Raw genomic sequence first — 14,057 nt, 5'->3', positions numbered from 1 at the left:
ATAACAAAGTGGTATAAAGGTGATACATTTTATTGGCTAACTAAGATAATCATAGCAAGCTTTGAGAACATTTTAGTTCCTTTTTCAAGCTGATTACAATGAAGCTGTGGTGTTGAGCACACGTTGAGAGTTGTGGTTCGGACTAATACTACAGACATAGAAAAAAGAAAATAAATTGATCAATGCACATTCCCTGATCAATGCACATTCCCTGGTCCCCTGTCATGTCAGTAATCTATGCAGATGCATGTATTTACAAAGACGGGTTTTTTAGTTACAAAATTATGATCATAAGATTGATAAGCCACCATACCACATCAAGGTAAAACCCATATGGCGGTCCCTAACTATTTTCCTCTGGTCATAATTTCAAATGCTAAAGCCTCCCGGCGTAAGAGCATTACCTGAAATAAAAGGTCTCCTGACCTGGGTATTGGTTTGGAGACCTTTTATTGCATCTGCATAGATTACTGATATGACAGGGGACCAGGGAATGTGCATTGATCAATTTTTCTTCTTTTTTCTATGTCTGTAGTTAATTTGGCCAGATCAGTAGCACTTCCATTGTATTTTAGTACATTTTTATTAAGCCATGGAGTGCTCCCACAACTTTTCCTTTTTGCATTTCGGACTAATACTACCCATAACTGATTTTACTTTTGAGACCTGATGCTGTTCCTTTGCTTTAATACTGAGGCTAATGGCACACAGAGAGGTTTGACTCTAAAGCATCTGAAACTGTACCCTGCTGCCTTCCATTGAATTTATTAGGAAAAGCCTAAAAGTAAGCCTATGAGGAGCCAGCAAAAAAAGCTGGTACCCTGCGGAATGAGGGTAGGCTTTTCAGGTGCAGGTAGAGATGCGGGACGCAGGTTGGGTTGTGGATCTCTTCCTGCTGCAGCTCTCTCCCTACAGCTTTCCCTCCATTCATCTCCCCCTCCCATCTGACTTCCGGCACAGTTCTCTTAAATCACTCGGCGCGCTTCTCTCCCTCTCCACTATCGGCCACGTTTGATGATGTCACGTCGGGTCTGATGGTGGTCGGCAGGTTGCGGGTCAGTTTGCGGATAAGGTAGTTGCAGGTCTGGGTGAGGTAGCGGTTCAAAGTGAGTAAATATGCGGGTTGCGGTTTGGGTCGGGTCCAGGTCTTATAAATTGGTTCCGCGCAGGACTCTACTGTCAGCCTTGTAGCTTTTAGCAGTATATATTCTTGGTTGTCAAATTACAGTGTTTTTGTATGTGCCATATGCTTCTAGTGCATTGTGACAGGTAGTGATGGGGCTGCTGCCCAGCAAACATTACTTGTGCAGAGCTGGATTTCATATAAAAATTAGCTCACCTAGACAAAACCAGCTAAATGTCAAAATTATTGATTGTGTGGTTTTGCATGTTATTATCATAGCTCAACGGCTGTCCAAAGGTCCTGGGATGTTCTGCAATGGCTCAATAGCACCAGGGAAAGCTTTGATGCAAGTATTGTTTTAAATGAGAACTAAAGCTTAAATAAAGAAGTAGAGCAGAAATATTACATTGTTTTGTGTTTCTGTACCAGCCTAAGGCAACCACAGCCCTTTTGCAGTAAAGATCTATGTCTCCAAAGATGCCCCAGTAGCTCCCCATCTTCCTTTCTGCTGATTCACTGCACATGCTCTGTGCTGCTGTCACTTACTGAGCTTAGGGACCAACTCACAATATACAGTACTCATAGAAGATAAATGTCACATTATAAGAAACCAGCACAATTAGCAACGGCATTTAATAGTAAGCCCTGTAGCATCAGATTATATGACAGCAATCCTCTGTCCTAATTGATAATTTGTGATTACCCCTAATCTTAGCTTCTTGCTTCTGCTCAAAGCACATTGACCATATGCATATGACTCTCCTAACAAGCTCCAAGATGGGAAACTCGTCTGACAACTTTGAAAGCCAGGAGTATTACTACTATAGCGAGGCAGAATTTTTAAACTAGTTCAATTGGTTCAATATATGGTATTTCTAGCAATATTAATTTGTAGGGCTTAGATCTCCTTAAGCAGCTTTGTGTGTCATTTGAAAGGCAACAAACTAAAATGGTGTTATATGTAAATAGTTTTTATTTCCATTAACAAATGATCCTCTTTTTTTAGTCCAGTGAAATGCCGAAACTGACAGAGCAATTGGCAGGACCACTGCGTCAGATGCAGGTACATTGCCTTCCTTCATATTCAAATCATTTCCTATTCATTCAATTAGCTAATTAGCTCACTGTAGACGCTGTACTATATCCCAGTATTATTGTGAATGTCCATCAGTTTGTCTACCAGCAGAAACATCTGTCTGCAGGTTTACATTGTAGGTCTTTTCCACTTTGGTGATCTCACAAAGTGTGGTCATTCATTAAAGGAAAACTAAACCCCCCATGGTGATAAGTCTCCTCTGCCCCTACTCCCTGACTCCCCCTGCACAGTCTTACCTCTGAATTGTGTCACCTCTAGAAATTGTGAGCTCCACTGCGCTGACTCTGCATGGATGGAACCGATGGATGTTGCTCTTAGTGGCATCAAAGCAGGTGCTTATTTTTGAATTCCTGGCTTGGAGGCAAGTTTTGGTTGCATAAAAACCAGATGTACTGCCAAACAGAGCCTCATGTAGGCTGCCAGTCCTCATAGGGGCTACCAATAGCCAATCACAGCCCTTATTTGGCACCACCCAGGAACATTTTTCATGCTTGTGTTGCTCCCCAACTTTTTTTTACATCTGAATGTTGCTCATGGATGAAAAAGGTTGGGGAACCCTGCTCTATGCACTATGCATCCACAGATGCAGAAGCACTTTTTTCTTTTTTTAATAAAACCTGGCCACATCTCGGCATGTAAGACAGCTGCTGTGAACAATGTATTTCAGGTTTTTGTGAATAAAGGGGATGATTTACCTTTATCGCACGTTTCTCAGACTGCCTGTCACATCCCCACGGGTTCTCTAAGACAAAAGTGCATTATACCTCAGTCCATACCGTTCCCTTCAGCAACAAAGGAAGGAACAAAGGACACATTCAGCATTCTGCAGTATGAAATCGCATGCCCCATCCCCCTGCCATAGGTTTAGATGTCAGATAAGGGTAATAAGCAGCCTGGAAAGATGGTTGTGTAGATTTGTCATTGACAGAATGCAGTTGCCGTGTCTAAACTTTTCTGTGGAAAAGTCGCTTTGAGGAAATACAGGCAGCAATCCTGGATTTTTTCCAATTAAAGAAAAATCAGAATTACTCCTAGTGTCTTATATTTGCTAGAAAATAAATGGAGGGTTTGATTTCAGATATCAAACTGTTATAGTGTCTCACTAGCAGAGATCTACATGAGTTGTATAAAGGGTCAGGGTACACAGGCAGATTCAGGCAGGGTCCACAACCTGGATTTCTTCTGTCTCAGGGCCCCACCTCCGAACTCTGAGAGCTACTGCCTCAGGGCCTCTCTTCCGACAACTTTGCAGCCGCTTGTGTGCACATGTCAGCACTTGCGCTTCCAAAAAGCGCAGCGCAAGTGTGCACACTGAGAGGAGGGGGAGAGAGGAGGGTTACCGGACGGGAGGCACTGAGGCAGCAGTCCCAGTGGGCCCCAGACCCCCCAGTCCGACACTGAATTCAGGGAGATTAGTCGCCCGGCGACAAATCCCTTCTTCTTCAGGGCAACTAATCTCCCCAAACTGCCTTCCCTCTGGCTAGAATGTAAATTGGTGGCAGGATGGCACTCAGCGCGATTCGTTTTCCAAAGTTGCCCGAAGTTTCCTCGCCAACTTTGTGCGACTTTGGAAACGAATTGCTCCCAGTGCCATCCCGCAGGCTAAAATGTTGGCGAGGAAACTTGGGGCAACTTCTGAAAACAAATCTCCCCCAGTGCCATCCCGCTGGCAATTTACAGGGGGATGGCAGGGGAGGCAGTTCGGGGAGATTAGTCACCCCGAAGAAGAGGAGATTTGTCGCCGATAGATTAATCTCCCAGAATCTAACCCTGTGTGCCCTGACCCTTAGCAACAGTCCTTTTACATTTTACTGCCATCAATTTAAGTAGTTACAACTGTCATTACATTAGGAATGTGTTCTCTTGCCCTATGTTTGGTTCCATATCGGTTTATTACCTATATATACTGTATGCAATCCTTTTGGCACTTTGTATAAATTCCACTTTCAATGACAGGAAACGGCTAGGAGAATTGCCAAAGTTTCAGCAGAAGCCAAATTAGAGGTGGATGAAGAGTTGTACCTGGGTTCTTTCAAGTCCAACCTCATGGATGTGTTGTACACCTGGTCGAATGGGGCAACGTTTGCACAGATTTGCAAGATGACTGATGTGTTTGAAGGTGAGTGTCAATTGCTAAAGTAGTGGTTTGTTCCTTTCATAGAACTATTGCATGGTGTATGTTGTTCTTCTATACTTTTTCTCTTGGAGAGGTTGTCTGGTATGCCCCATAAGAAGCCAACCTATTTCTGGCCAATTACAAGAACTGTGTGACATAAGCCATAACATGAAAATGTTCTGTGTATAAATGAGCATTTTAATCCTCTTTATTTTTGGGTAGAGATGTAGAACATTGGAAATTTGTGTTTGTTCAGGTGGGAGGTGAATAGATCTTTAGTAGGAAAACTGCCATGAAAGTCTGCGGGATGCGGTACAGGAGGCTTCAGGTGTTTCTACATCAGAGGAATATCCAACTCGTGAAAGGAAAAGCTGACAATTGTTCGTTTAGGCCAGGGATCTCCAACCAGTGGCTCAGAAGCAACATGTTACTCTCCAACCCCTTGGATGTTGCTCCCAGAGACCTCAAAGCAGGTGCTTATTTTTCAATTCCTGAGGCGAGTTTTGGTTGTATAAAACCATATGTTCTGCCAAAAAGAACCTTCTTTAGACTGCCTGTCCACATAGAGGCTACCAAATAGCCAATCGCAGCCCTTTATTCTGCATCCCCAAGAACTTTTTTAATGCTTTTTTTTTTTTTGTTCCCCCAACTCTTTTTACAATTGAATGTGACTCATGAATAACAATGTTTGGAAGCTTCTGTTCTAGGGAGATGCTGACGTAATTTAGTAGTGTTGCACATATTATGTATTTAGTCACAGCAGGGTATATGGGGGTTAAAATATGTCACTAAGAAGTAACTCAAGGACAATTTATTTAAGCCGTAAGTTCTGATGTCTAATAAGAATAATAGGCACAGAGGTATACTTACTGCAACTGTGAATAATTACACTGTATTCCTGATCCATGGGTTGCCTTTTTTGGCCCTAGTTTCAAAAAGATGCAGCCCTAGCCCCGCACCCTTCCTGATAGAACGTTTCCCTGTGCTCTTTAAAGCATGCTTGTTTATTTTCTGGAGATATAAGAGTTCTCTGACCCTCCAATCCTTTTTCCACATTTAAAGCCAGGAATGTGTAGCCTGTATGGAATTGTCTGTGAATTCTCATGGTAACACTGACAAAGAGCCCTCTTTATAATTTTGGCCTGAAGCACCTTTCTGAGTGAGGAGAAGTTATTCAGGGACGATGTACAAATAACACGTTCCCTGCCCCAGGAGCTGCACTAGGTAAATACCTCTTGGCTACCCTTGTACAGGCCCTGCATCCAAAAATGCACACTAACTCCCCACATATTCTGCTCTGGGTTATTGCTTATCTTTCAGTACTTAAAACATGATCGTTTTTTGAGGTAACATTCAAGAAAAGAAAAACTACTGAAAACATCAGCTCATTACCAGTGATTTGATTGAACTGAAATGTTGTTTTGAGCCATTAACTCCCAGCACCTGCTGTGATTCACATAAGAGGGAACACAACTGTACTTGAACCCAGAACTCCGTCACCTTGCATGGAGGGGTATGATGTTAAAGGGATACTGTCATGGGGAAAAAATGTTTTTTTCAAAACATATCCGTTAAAGGTGCTTCTCCAGCAGGATTATGCACTTAAAATCCATTTATCAAAAGAGCAAACACATTTTTTTTTATATTTAATTTGAAATCTGACATGGGGCTAGACATTTTGTCAGTTTCCCAGCTGCCGCCAGTCATGTGACTTGTGCTCTGATAAACTTTAGTCACTCTTTACTGCTGTACTGCAAGTTGAAGTGATATCACCCTCCTCCCTTTCCCCTCCAGCCAAACAACAGAACAATGGGAAGGTAACCAGATAACGGCTCCCTAACACAAGATAACTGCTGCCTGGCAGATCTAAATACACTCAATTATGAAATCCAGGTCCCACTGCAGCACATTCAGTTACATTGAGTAGGAGAAAAACAGCCTGCCAAAAAGCAGTTCCATCCTAAAGCGTTTGCTCATTCTGAAGCACATGACCAGGCAAAATGACCTGAGATGGCGCCTACACACCAATATTACAACTGAGAAAAATACACTTGCTGGTTCAGGAATTAAATTTTATATGGTAGAGTGAATTATTTGCAGTGTAAACAGTGTAATTTAGAAATAAAAACGACATAATAATCATAACAGAATCCCTTTAAGGATTATTTCTATGCTGGCCATCAAGAATGAACTACACCCAGTGCTTTGACGCAGCCCTCATTTGGCAGGACTTTGTGTGTCCTGATGTATGATCTGATCATTGGCCCTAAAACCAATAATCTGATCTGGACAATTTATCCCAGCATATGGGTAACCTAATTGGGCCCCGGTCCACTTGTTTAGCAACCTGGCTAGATGAATGGATCTGCCCATGTATGGTCACCTTTGTGGTTATAAGAAAGATACCCAATTTAGTGTCCCCTTGATAATTCAGCACTTTTTATCAGCTTTAGATCATGGAAGAGTAACCCCAAATATTTTTTTTTTCATTTTAAAGGGAATTGCATATTTAACATTGCTATATCTGAGCTAGTGCCAACTGCAAGCTGGGCCATTATGAATTGCACTCGCTATATATAATTACTGTAGGTCCATTGCTGTGTTTGAGAGTTCTACAGATGGTTCCATTCCAAAACCTGCTTGCCCTGTAGGCCTTGCCAGTGAAGGGAAGAACTTTCATCATTTCCAGGATTAGTAGTGCAGCCTTGCTGTTTTGCTCCTTCTCCAGAAACCGTCTTTTTTGGCATTTCTTCAGAGAGTAAGATTGTCTTAAATATTTGTGCTCTAATGACTTTTACAGTAGGCGTTTGAACAAAAGTGCACAGCGTGGGGGAAACACTAAAGCCAAGTGCTCGGATTTCAAGTGCTAAAAGTGTAGGGATTTATTTGTTTTCTCTATTTAAGCAAAACTGTCACGGTTTTTCCGGATGTTTGGTCCCTGCCGTTCATCTTCATGCTTGAGTCCCACTTCATTGTGGAGAATATATCGCCCATAGTCCTCCACTGATGTACCGTTGTTGTTGTTGGCCTTTAGGCATTTCCTTACGGCGTTTCAAGTCCTAGATTCAGATTCAGATCTTAATATATCCTGTGAGTGGATTCATAAATAATCATTTAAAGTTGGCTCGGGATTCTCATCCTGTGGCCTCCCATGCAGATTTAATACCCCAGGACAATGTATTATTGGTTTCTACATAGCAGTAAGTTAGTGGATTTTATTCAAATCTATTCCTTAAAGAAATAACAGCTCATACCAGTAAAGAATGACACAAGATTGTCCTTCGACTTGAGAAGCTGCTTTGTACACAGTTTTAGGCCTGAATTTTAAGCCAGATCAGAGCTTCAGCAGGGATGATCAAGACATGTTTAAATATCAAGATACAATAAAAAAAATTCATAGCCATGTAAGTAGAGAATCTCGCTAATTTACACACGGGGTCTGGGTGTACATGCCCCAGACCTACAGCTCAATTGGAGTAATCAGGCCAAGGTTAAAAGCAACAGGCACTCATAGATCCCACAGACAGGCAAAGTAAAGGAACTGCAGACTTTATTTAGGAAAATAACCGATGTACACAAAGCCTTACGCATTTCGTGCACTTGGGCACTTAATCATAGGCCTATAGCACATCAATAATAATCAGCAATAAAATAAGGAACTAAATAGCAGAAGGGATAGAACTGGAAGAATTTTAGAGCATCCAGTTGTTACCATGGCTGTATATGGAGTGCAATATTAATTTTATATATTTTTTTAAATATATGTGCATAGGACTGTGCATTATGGCTTGTTGTTGATATTGTACCTGACAACAATGTGTTTGAGTGGCTAGCAGCATTTCTGACCAATGGAGTTTGTATGTTTTCAGTATGTCTTTGTAGGTTTCTTTCAGATACCTAGAGGCAGGGTAATGCTGGCCACAGTCGCAAAGATCCAATCGTACAAATCCTCGATTCGTACAATTATCGGACCGTGTGGAGAGTCCCGACATTTTTCGTCCCACGGAGATTGGTCGTTTGGTCGATCAGACAGGTTAAAAGATTTCTGTCGGCTGCCGATAATATCTCTGTGTATTGCCGATTGTACGATTTTCAGAGGGAGACTGTCACCAGTTTTGTCGGACATAACATTCGTACGATTGCCGTCAGGGGCAGAACATCGGCTGATCTGTTCTTTTGTACTTTATTTGATCGGAATGGTTAGTGGCAGGTCTGGAGATGGGGAAGTCCGATCATTTGAGGATTCGAACCTTTGCATCTATGGCTAGTTTAATTCTGTCCTTTTGAAGACCCTCAAATACAGACTGTAGTGGTGGGGAAGATCTTGTACTAAAGATTATTCTGGTCAAAATTGCCCTGAGTGGTTGAGCTGTGGCCAAAAAGACTTCCATGATCTGTAATGTCAGAACTGTCCGTATGAGATGCATATTGCTCTAAGCATGATAGGATCCCATAGTGTTTAATATAGAGAGTGGGTTCACCTAGACTGTAAACTGATCCCACCCCCAACACACCTGTAAAATTCCTGCATACCTGTGTGCTACGACTTGTAACATTCCAGGAAGTGTGCTAACTCACGTGTGAGCCAATGATGCTTTGTGCTTTTATATACGTACATGGTCATGTTGAAAAGAACAGACAAGATTTAAAGGATATTCTTTCATTCTTTTACGGTAAATTAACTTTTTTTTTTATAACACTTTGATCTGAATGGGTGAGCAACTTGGATTACTGCATTTTCTGATTTGTATTGTTCTCTAATTGCGACTGTGCATAACATCTAAATGCCTCTAATCCTTTTAGTCTGTGTAGCAGAGAGGGGACTGTGCTATTGATAGTGGCAACACTGATGTAGGATGAGAACATCTTAAGTTCTCAGAACGTTCTTTCCAGACTGGCCTGTTACGTATCATTATTCTTCCATGTTTTCCTCAAGTGGATTACCCGATTCCTCTTGTCCTTTAGAATCCCTGTATTCATTTCTTGTCAGGGGACGGATAATTCCCCTCATGATCAAACCGTTCCTCTACTATTCTCTTGTTTCCAGATAATCACATAAGAACCTTATTTCTAGTTGACCCCTAAATGTGCATTTTCTGCCTAAGCGTAGGACTTCATGGTGTGCGAGGAGCCGACACGTCGCAATTCGATAAAATACATGCGACGTGTGGGATGTTTTAAAGAAAAGGGAAGTGAAGGAGAAATCACAGGTAAGAACTACGTTGATCCAACTGTCGGATGAAAACGCAGCATTTTCATCCGACAGTCGGATCAATGTAGTTCTTACCTGCGATTTCTCCTTTTTCTTTAAAACACACCAACACGTTGCATGCGTTTTATTGCATTGCGACTTGTCGGCTCCTCGCACACCAGGAAGTCCTACCCTAATACCCAACACATTTTGAAGTTTCTAGAGTTTTTTGCTTGTTGTTATCCAACGCTCCTTGTTCACTTGCTGTGTGACTAGTTTACCATTCAGTGTTGAATTTGTGACAAATACAAGAAAAACGCATCTGTGAATCCACCTGTTCCTCTCCCTGTGATCGGTTATGGTGCTGGAAAAATACAGAAGGCTCTGACCATTGGATTAAGTACATTATATACTATTAGCTGCTTTACTCTCTTCCAAAGGCACATTCTGTGGCACTGCTGTGGTATTTCAAACATTTTGGTGCAGATCCTAAAGACACTATATGCTGTATTTTCCCTGCAAGTAGTAGCCTTTATTTAGTGGCATTCTACTGCTCACCAGTCATGTTTTCTACTTCACAGGTAGTATAATCCGTTGCATGAGACGGCTTGAGGAATTGCTGAGGCAAATGTGTCAAGCAGCAAAAGCCATTGGAAACACAGAACTAGAGAACAAATTTGCAGAAGGTAAGTGCCCAGAAAATCATTTGCTAAAGCCAAGCTTCTTATTCAGGTGTTAGCAGTGGGGTAATCTAACTGCGACCACTTCATCTGTGCTTGGACTACATGATGTAGTTAACCCACAACCTTCAGTAGGCACACCTGTAAAAAGGATTACATATGTATTTACCCGTCTTTCGATTAGCGATACACTGAAATCGAGGATAGTGCTAACAGGGTTGGACACAGCCAGGACAAAAACCCGATGGGGGTGGCATTTCTAGGAGCTGGATCTTGGGGCGGGGGTCCCTCCAGGTTGCCACACCCCAGTTGCCACACCCCAGTCTGACACTAGTGTTTGAATTTTGTTTGTCAACACTCAAGTTAAATTGACTAAAGCTCTGGACAACCAAAACTTTGTCCACAGTTGATGTAGATTTTTTCATTGTAAAATTGGAATATGCAAACTAGGGTTTGGTTTGACATTTGGCCATTACTTACAGTTTTGATACATCGCACCTTCAAACAGACTAAAAATGTCAGTAAAACCTGGAGCAATTCTAACCTTTCCCCTCCTTTTATTTTTTTCACAGGAATTACAAAAATCAAAAGGGATATTGTGTTTGCTGCAAGTCTCTATCTATAGACAAGAAGCCCATGATATGCCCCATCTACCCGCCAACTCCGTTAATGTGGATATCCAAAAAGAAGAAAGGCCGGATCTTTGCTATAAACCGTTTTATTGTTTTGTTGGTATAAATTTGGCTCTCAAGCAGCCTTTGAGCAAAGCAATATTATACAAGTGTTTTTGTACATAAAATGCGTTAACACTATTTTAATTAAAAAAAAATTTACAGTTTGAATACCACATTTCACTTTTTTGTGTATAGTTGATAAATGCATAAAGAAACTTATTTTTAAAGCTATAACATATACATAGGGTGTTCTTTAAATATATACAAGTGGGCATCCAACACTTATAGCAGCAGTCCAGTAACCTTTTGGGAGCCAGAGAGTTCATCATCCTTGGATGTTGGATCCCTCTGCTACCCAAAGGGCTAATAATATATTTCAGCATGGAGGGCAGGTGCTGGCCTTAACAGTACTGAAAGGGTTAAAGGCTTTTTTAAGAGAGTTTTCACTCTTCTAAATACATTTCTCTAAAAGCAGGATATTTTTTTGCATTAAGTGGCAAGGTGGTGGGAGGAAGTCTCTTCCCCTTTCAGGGCTGATGAGTTCCATAGTGGTTTCCATTTGTTGATGTCTCGTGTAAAGTCGTGTGGGAATCTTCTTCCTTTTGGTTCAATGTGCCCTTCTTCTCTTTAAAAAAGTCTGAGACATAAACCACCTGTAGGTCAGAAACAGAGAATAGAAGAGTGTCAGTGTCTGGAAGGGCCCTTTCACCTGTTATTTACATTGTTTGAATTCTCTCCGCACTCCTTGACAACGATTTGCACCATTTCTACCACCACCCACTTTGTTTTCAATATCTAAAGGGTCCACTGGTTACCCACTCCCCATCACAGTAATAAGCATTCTATTAAACTGGTAAAATAGGCTATAAAAACAGCAAAAGGAAATTGTAACTAAAATGGCACTAACTATACATGTACCAACCCGACTTCCTTACAGTGTCTGTGGAAACCATACTAGTGATGTTGGGGCCGACCTTGCACCCCCATTTGCGGGTGGCACCACCTTACACTTTTATAGCTGTGCGCCTGCTTGCCCCGCCCCTTTTGTGACATCAGCGGTGCGGGTCTATAAAAGGAACTCTGGCTCAGGCGGGTGTTGGTTTTACCCGACCCGCACATCACTAGTACAAACAGACTGACATATCAGCGCTCTTCTGTTCTCAGAGGATGGGGTTCATTTATAAACACTGGGCAAATTTGCACCAGGGCAGTAACCCATAGCAACCAATCAGTGATTAGCTTTGTTCCGCCAGCTGCAGGTTGAGCAGTGAAAGCAATCTGATTGGTTGCCATGGGTTACTGTGCATATTTGCCCAGTTTATACATGAGCCCATTGCATATTTAAAGAGATTATTTATTAGTGAAGAACTAAAGCAAAGTTGGTGTCCAACAGAGATTATTCCATACACATCACAGTAAACTCAATCTTGCCTAGTAATTGCTTAGTGTCTGCAAAGATAAATTAAAATCATTGACACTTTAATCTGCATCGTAAAGCCTTATGGCAGTGGTTAGATCACTAGAATGCCACAATAACTTCCCATTGAATGCAGCAGGAATCTCAAACCGCTCTACTGCGTAAAAGACATTTTTATCTGCTAACTTAACATTATTGTGTTTGGATTTTGCAAGCCTGAAAATATAAGTGGGGACTAAGCCGAGGCATGAAAGCAAATGTTTAGTTACACTTACAATAAGTACAGCAACGACTGCGCCCTGGATGAGACCAGTCAGAACATCACTCCAGTGGTGCTTGTAGTCAGAAACTCGGGAAAGCCCAACGTACACAGATACCGCGATCAGAGCAAACTGAAAAGTAGGACGAAGTAGTCTGGCCCAGTCCGCTCTCATTCTGGACTGAAGATAGAGCTGAAACAAAAAGGTGGATTACTAGGAGCTGTAACACTGGTGTACAATGCTACTGGCACAACAAGCATGAATAGTAGACATTACTATGTGGCAACAAATAGCACCATGTGCCATTGCCCTTATGATTTCCAGTTCAGAAAGTACAGGTACTATTAAAAGCAGTAGTTTGCCTTACTTTAGATAAATTGCATTTAGATAGTAGTAAACAAATATTTTAATATGGCAGGTTTTTTTTTTGGGGGGGGGGGGAGGTTTAATCTATTTATATTTTGTTCTTCCGCTCTCATGCTTAGAAACTACTTCCATAATAACCAATCAGCAGCTTGGAAGTCCAAATAGAAAGTGAATACAGGAGGACAATGGCAGAAGGATAATTGAACATAAGGATGACAATAAACAACGCCTCAGGGCAGAGACACACGCTGCAATGTGGGGAGATTAGTCGCCCCAGCAACAAATCTTCTCTTCTTCGGGGCGACTAATCTCTGCCTTCCCGCCATCAGGAGAACCGGTCGGAAGCCCCCACACATGGGCAAATAAGCTGCCGAATCGGACGGATATCGGCAGCTTTAATCTGCCCGTGTATGGCCACCTTAACTTAATATAATGTAAGCGCTGCAGATCTGAGCAGGTACTCCTGTAACTAGATAATGATCCATTATTCAGACTTGCCTTGATTATCTAACAGTGTGGGACGTTGTTACAGTCACAAACCATTAAGCATCTGATTTAAGTGATGACCTTCCTCTCATTTTGCCTTTGCACACGTCCCTTCCCGTTGCCTGCCTGACCCAAGAATTGGCTCTTACTGTAAGTGCATTCTCTAATCCAGCCTGAAGAATGTACTCCGAGCCTTTCCAATAATCCATTTGGCTCACTTGCAGATTCCTGTTTATTTTTATCTTTTTATGAAGTCGATTTGATATTCTCCACAGCTGAATTCAATTAATGGAGGCCTGATATAAAAATATAACAGCAGTGTTCAAATCCCTTACTTTTCGCTTGTAAATCACCACACCCTTTACTGTGCTCCACTTCCTTAGCTGGATCTTCCTGTAGTATACCAATATGGTAGCTCCAGCTATATGAATAAAACTCACTTGAGACTTGGTCACATCAGTTAGTCTCCATTTTTTCCTGTGTATAGACCCAAAATGATTTCATTGTTTTATTTCTGCCCACAAGGATATGGTGAGGAGCAACAATTTAAATGAACCAGATTCTACAGTTGAGGAAAGAATTTGCTCCTTCTCTAGGGTTGACACCTTTGCCGGTGGCTAAACCCGAACAATGGGGGCAGGGCAGATG

At 41.7% G+C, this 14,057-nt stretch overlaps 2 protein-coding genes across 3 annotated transcripts in view; one reads left to right on the top strand and one right to left on the bottom strand.

The window, feature by feature from the left end:
- Positions 1 to 11,048, top strand: part of mtrex.L (Mtr4 exosome RNA helicase L homeolog) — an 86,010-nt gene extending 74,962 nt beyond the window's left edge. The window contains exons 24-27 of one of the 2 annotated variants that reach the window (XM_018266111.2): positions 2,130 to 2,186; positions 4,176 to 4,338; positions 10,108 to 10,212; positions 10,779 to 11,048. In XM_018266111.2, the coding sequence (XP_018121600.1) occupies positions 2,130 to 2,186; positions 4,176 to 4,338; positions 10,108 to 10,212; positions 10,779 to 10,831 (378 nt within the window). In that variant the 3' untranslated portion in view covers positions 10,832 to 11,048. Of the gene's footprint in view, positions 1 to 2,129; positions 2,187 to 4,175; positions 4,339 to 4,591; positions 6,010 to 10,107; positions 10,213 to 10,778 lie in introns of those variants that run through there. The other variant, XM_018266113.2, reaches the window with a different exon arrangement.
- plpp1.L (phospholipid phosphatase 1 L homeolog) overlaps positions 10,909 to 14,057 on the bottom strand; it is a gene marked incomplete at its 5' end in the record, with an annotated part of 67,822 nt that continues 64,673 nt past the window's right edge. Inside the window, 2 exon segments of the mRNA NM_001096564.1 lie at positions 10,909 to 11,533; positions 12,573 to 12,749. Coding sequence (NP_001090033.1) covers positions 11,408 to 11,533; positions 12,573 to 12,749 — 303 coding nt within the window. The 3' untranslated portion in view covers positions 10,909 to 11,407.

The sequence above is a fragment of the Xenopus laevis genome, chromosome 1L (genome assembly GCF_017654675.1).
Source record: "Xenopus laevis strain J_2021 chromosome 1L, Xenopus_laevis_v10.1, whole genome shotgun sequence".
Lineage (NCBI taxonomy): Eukaryota > Metazoa > Chordata > Amphibia > Anura > Pipidae > Xenopus > Xenopus laevis.
This window is presented reverse-complemented; position numbering and strand designations above follow the sequence as displayed.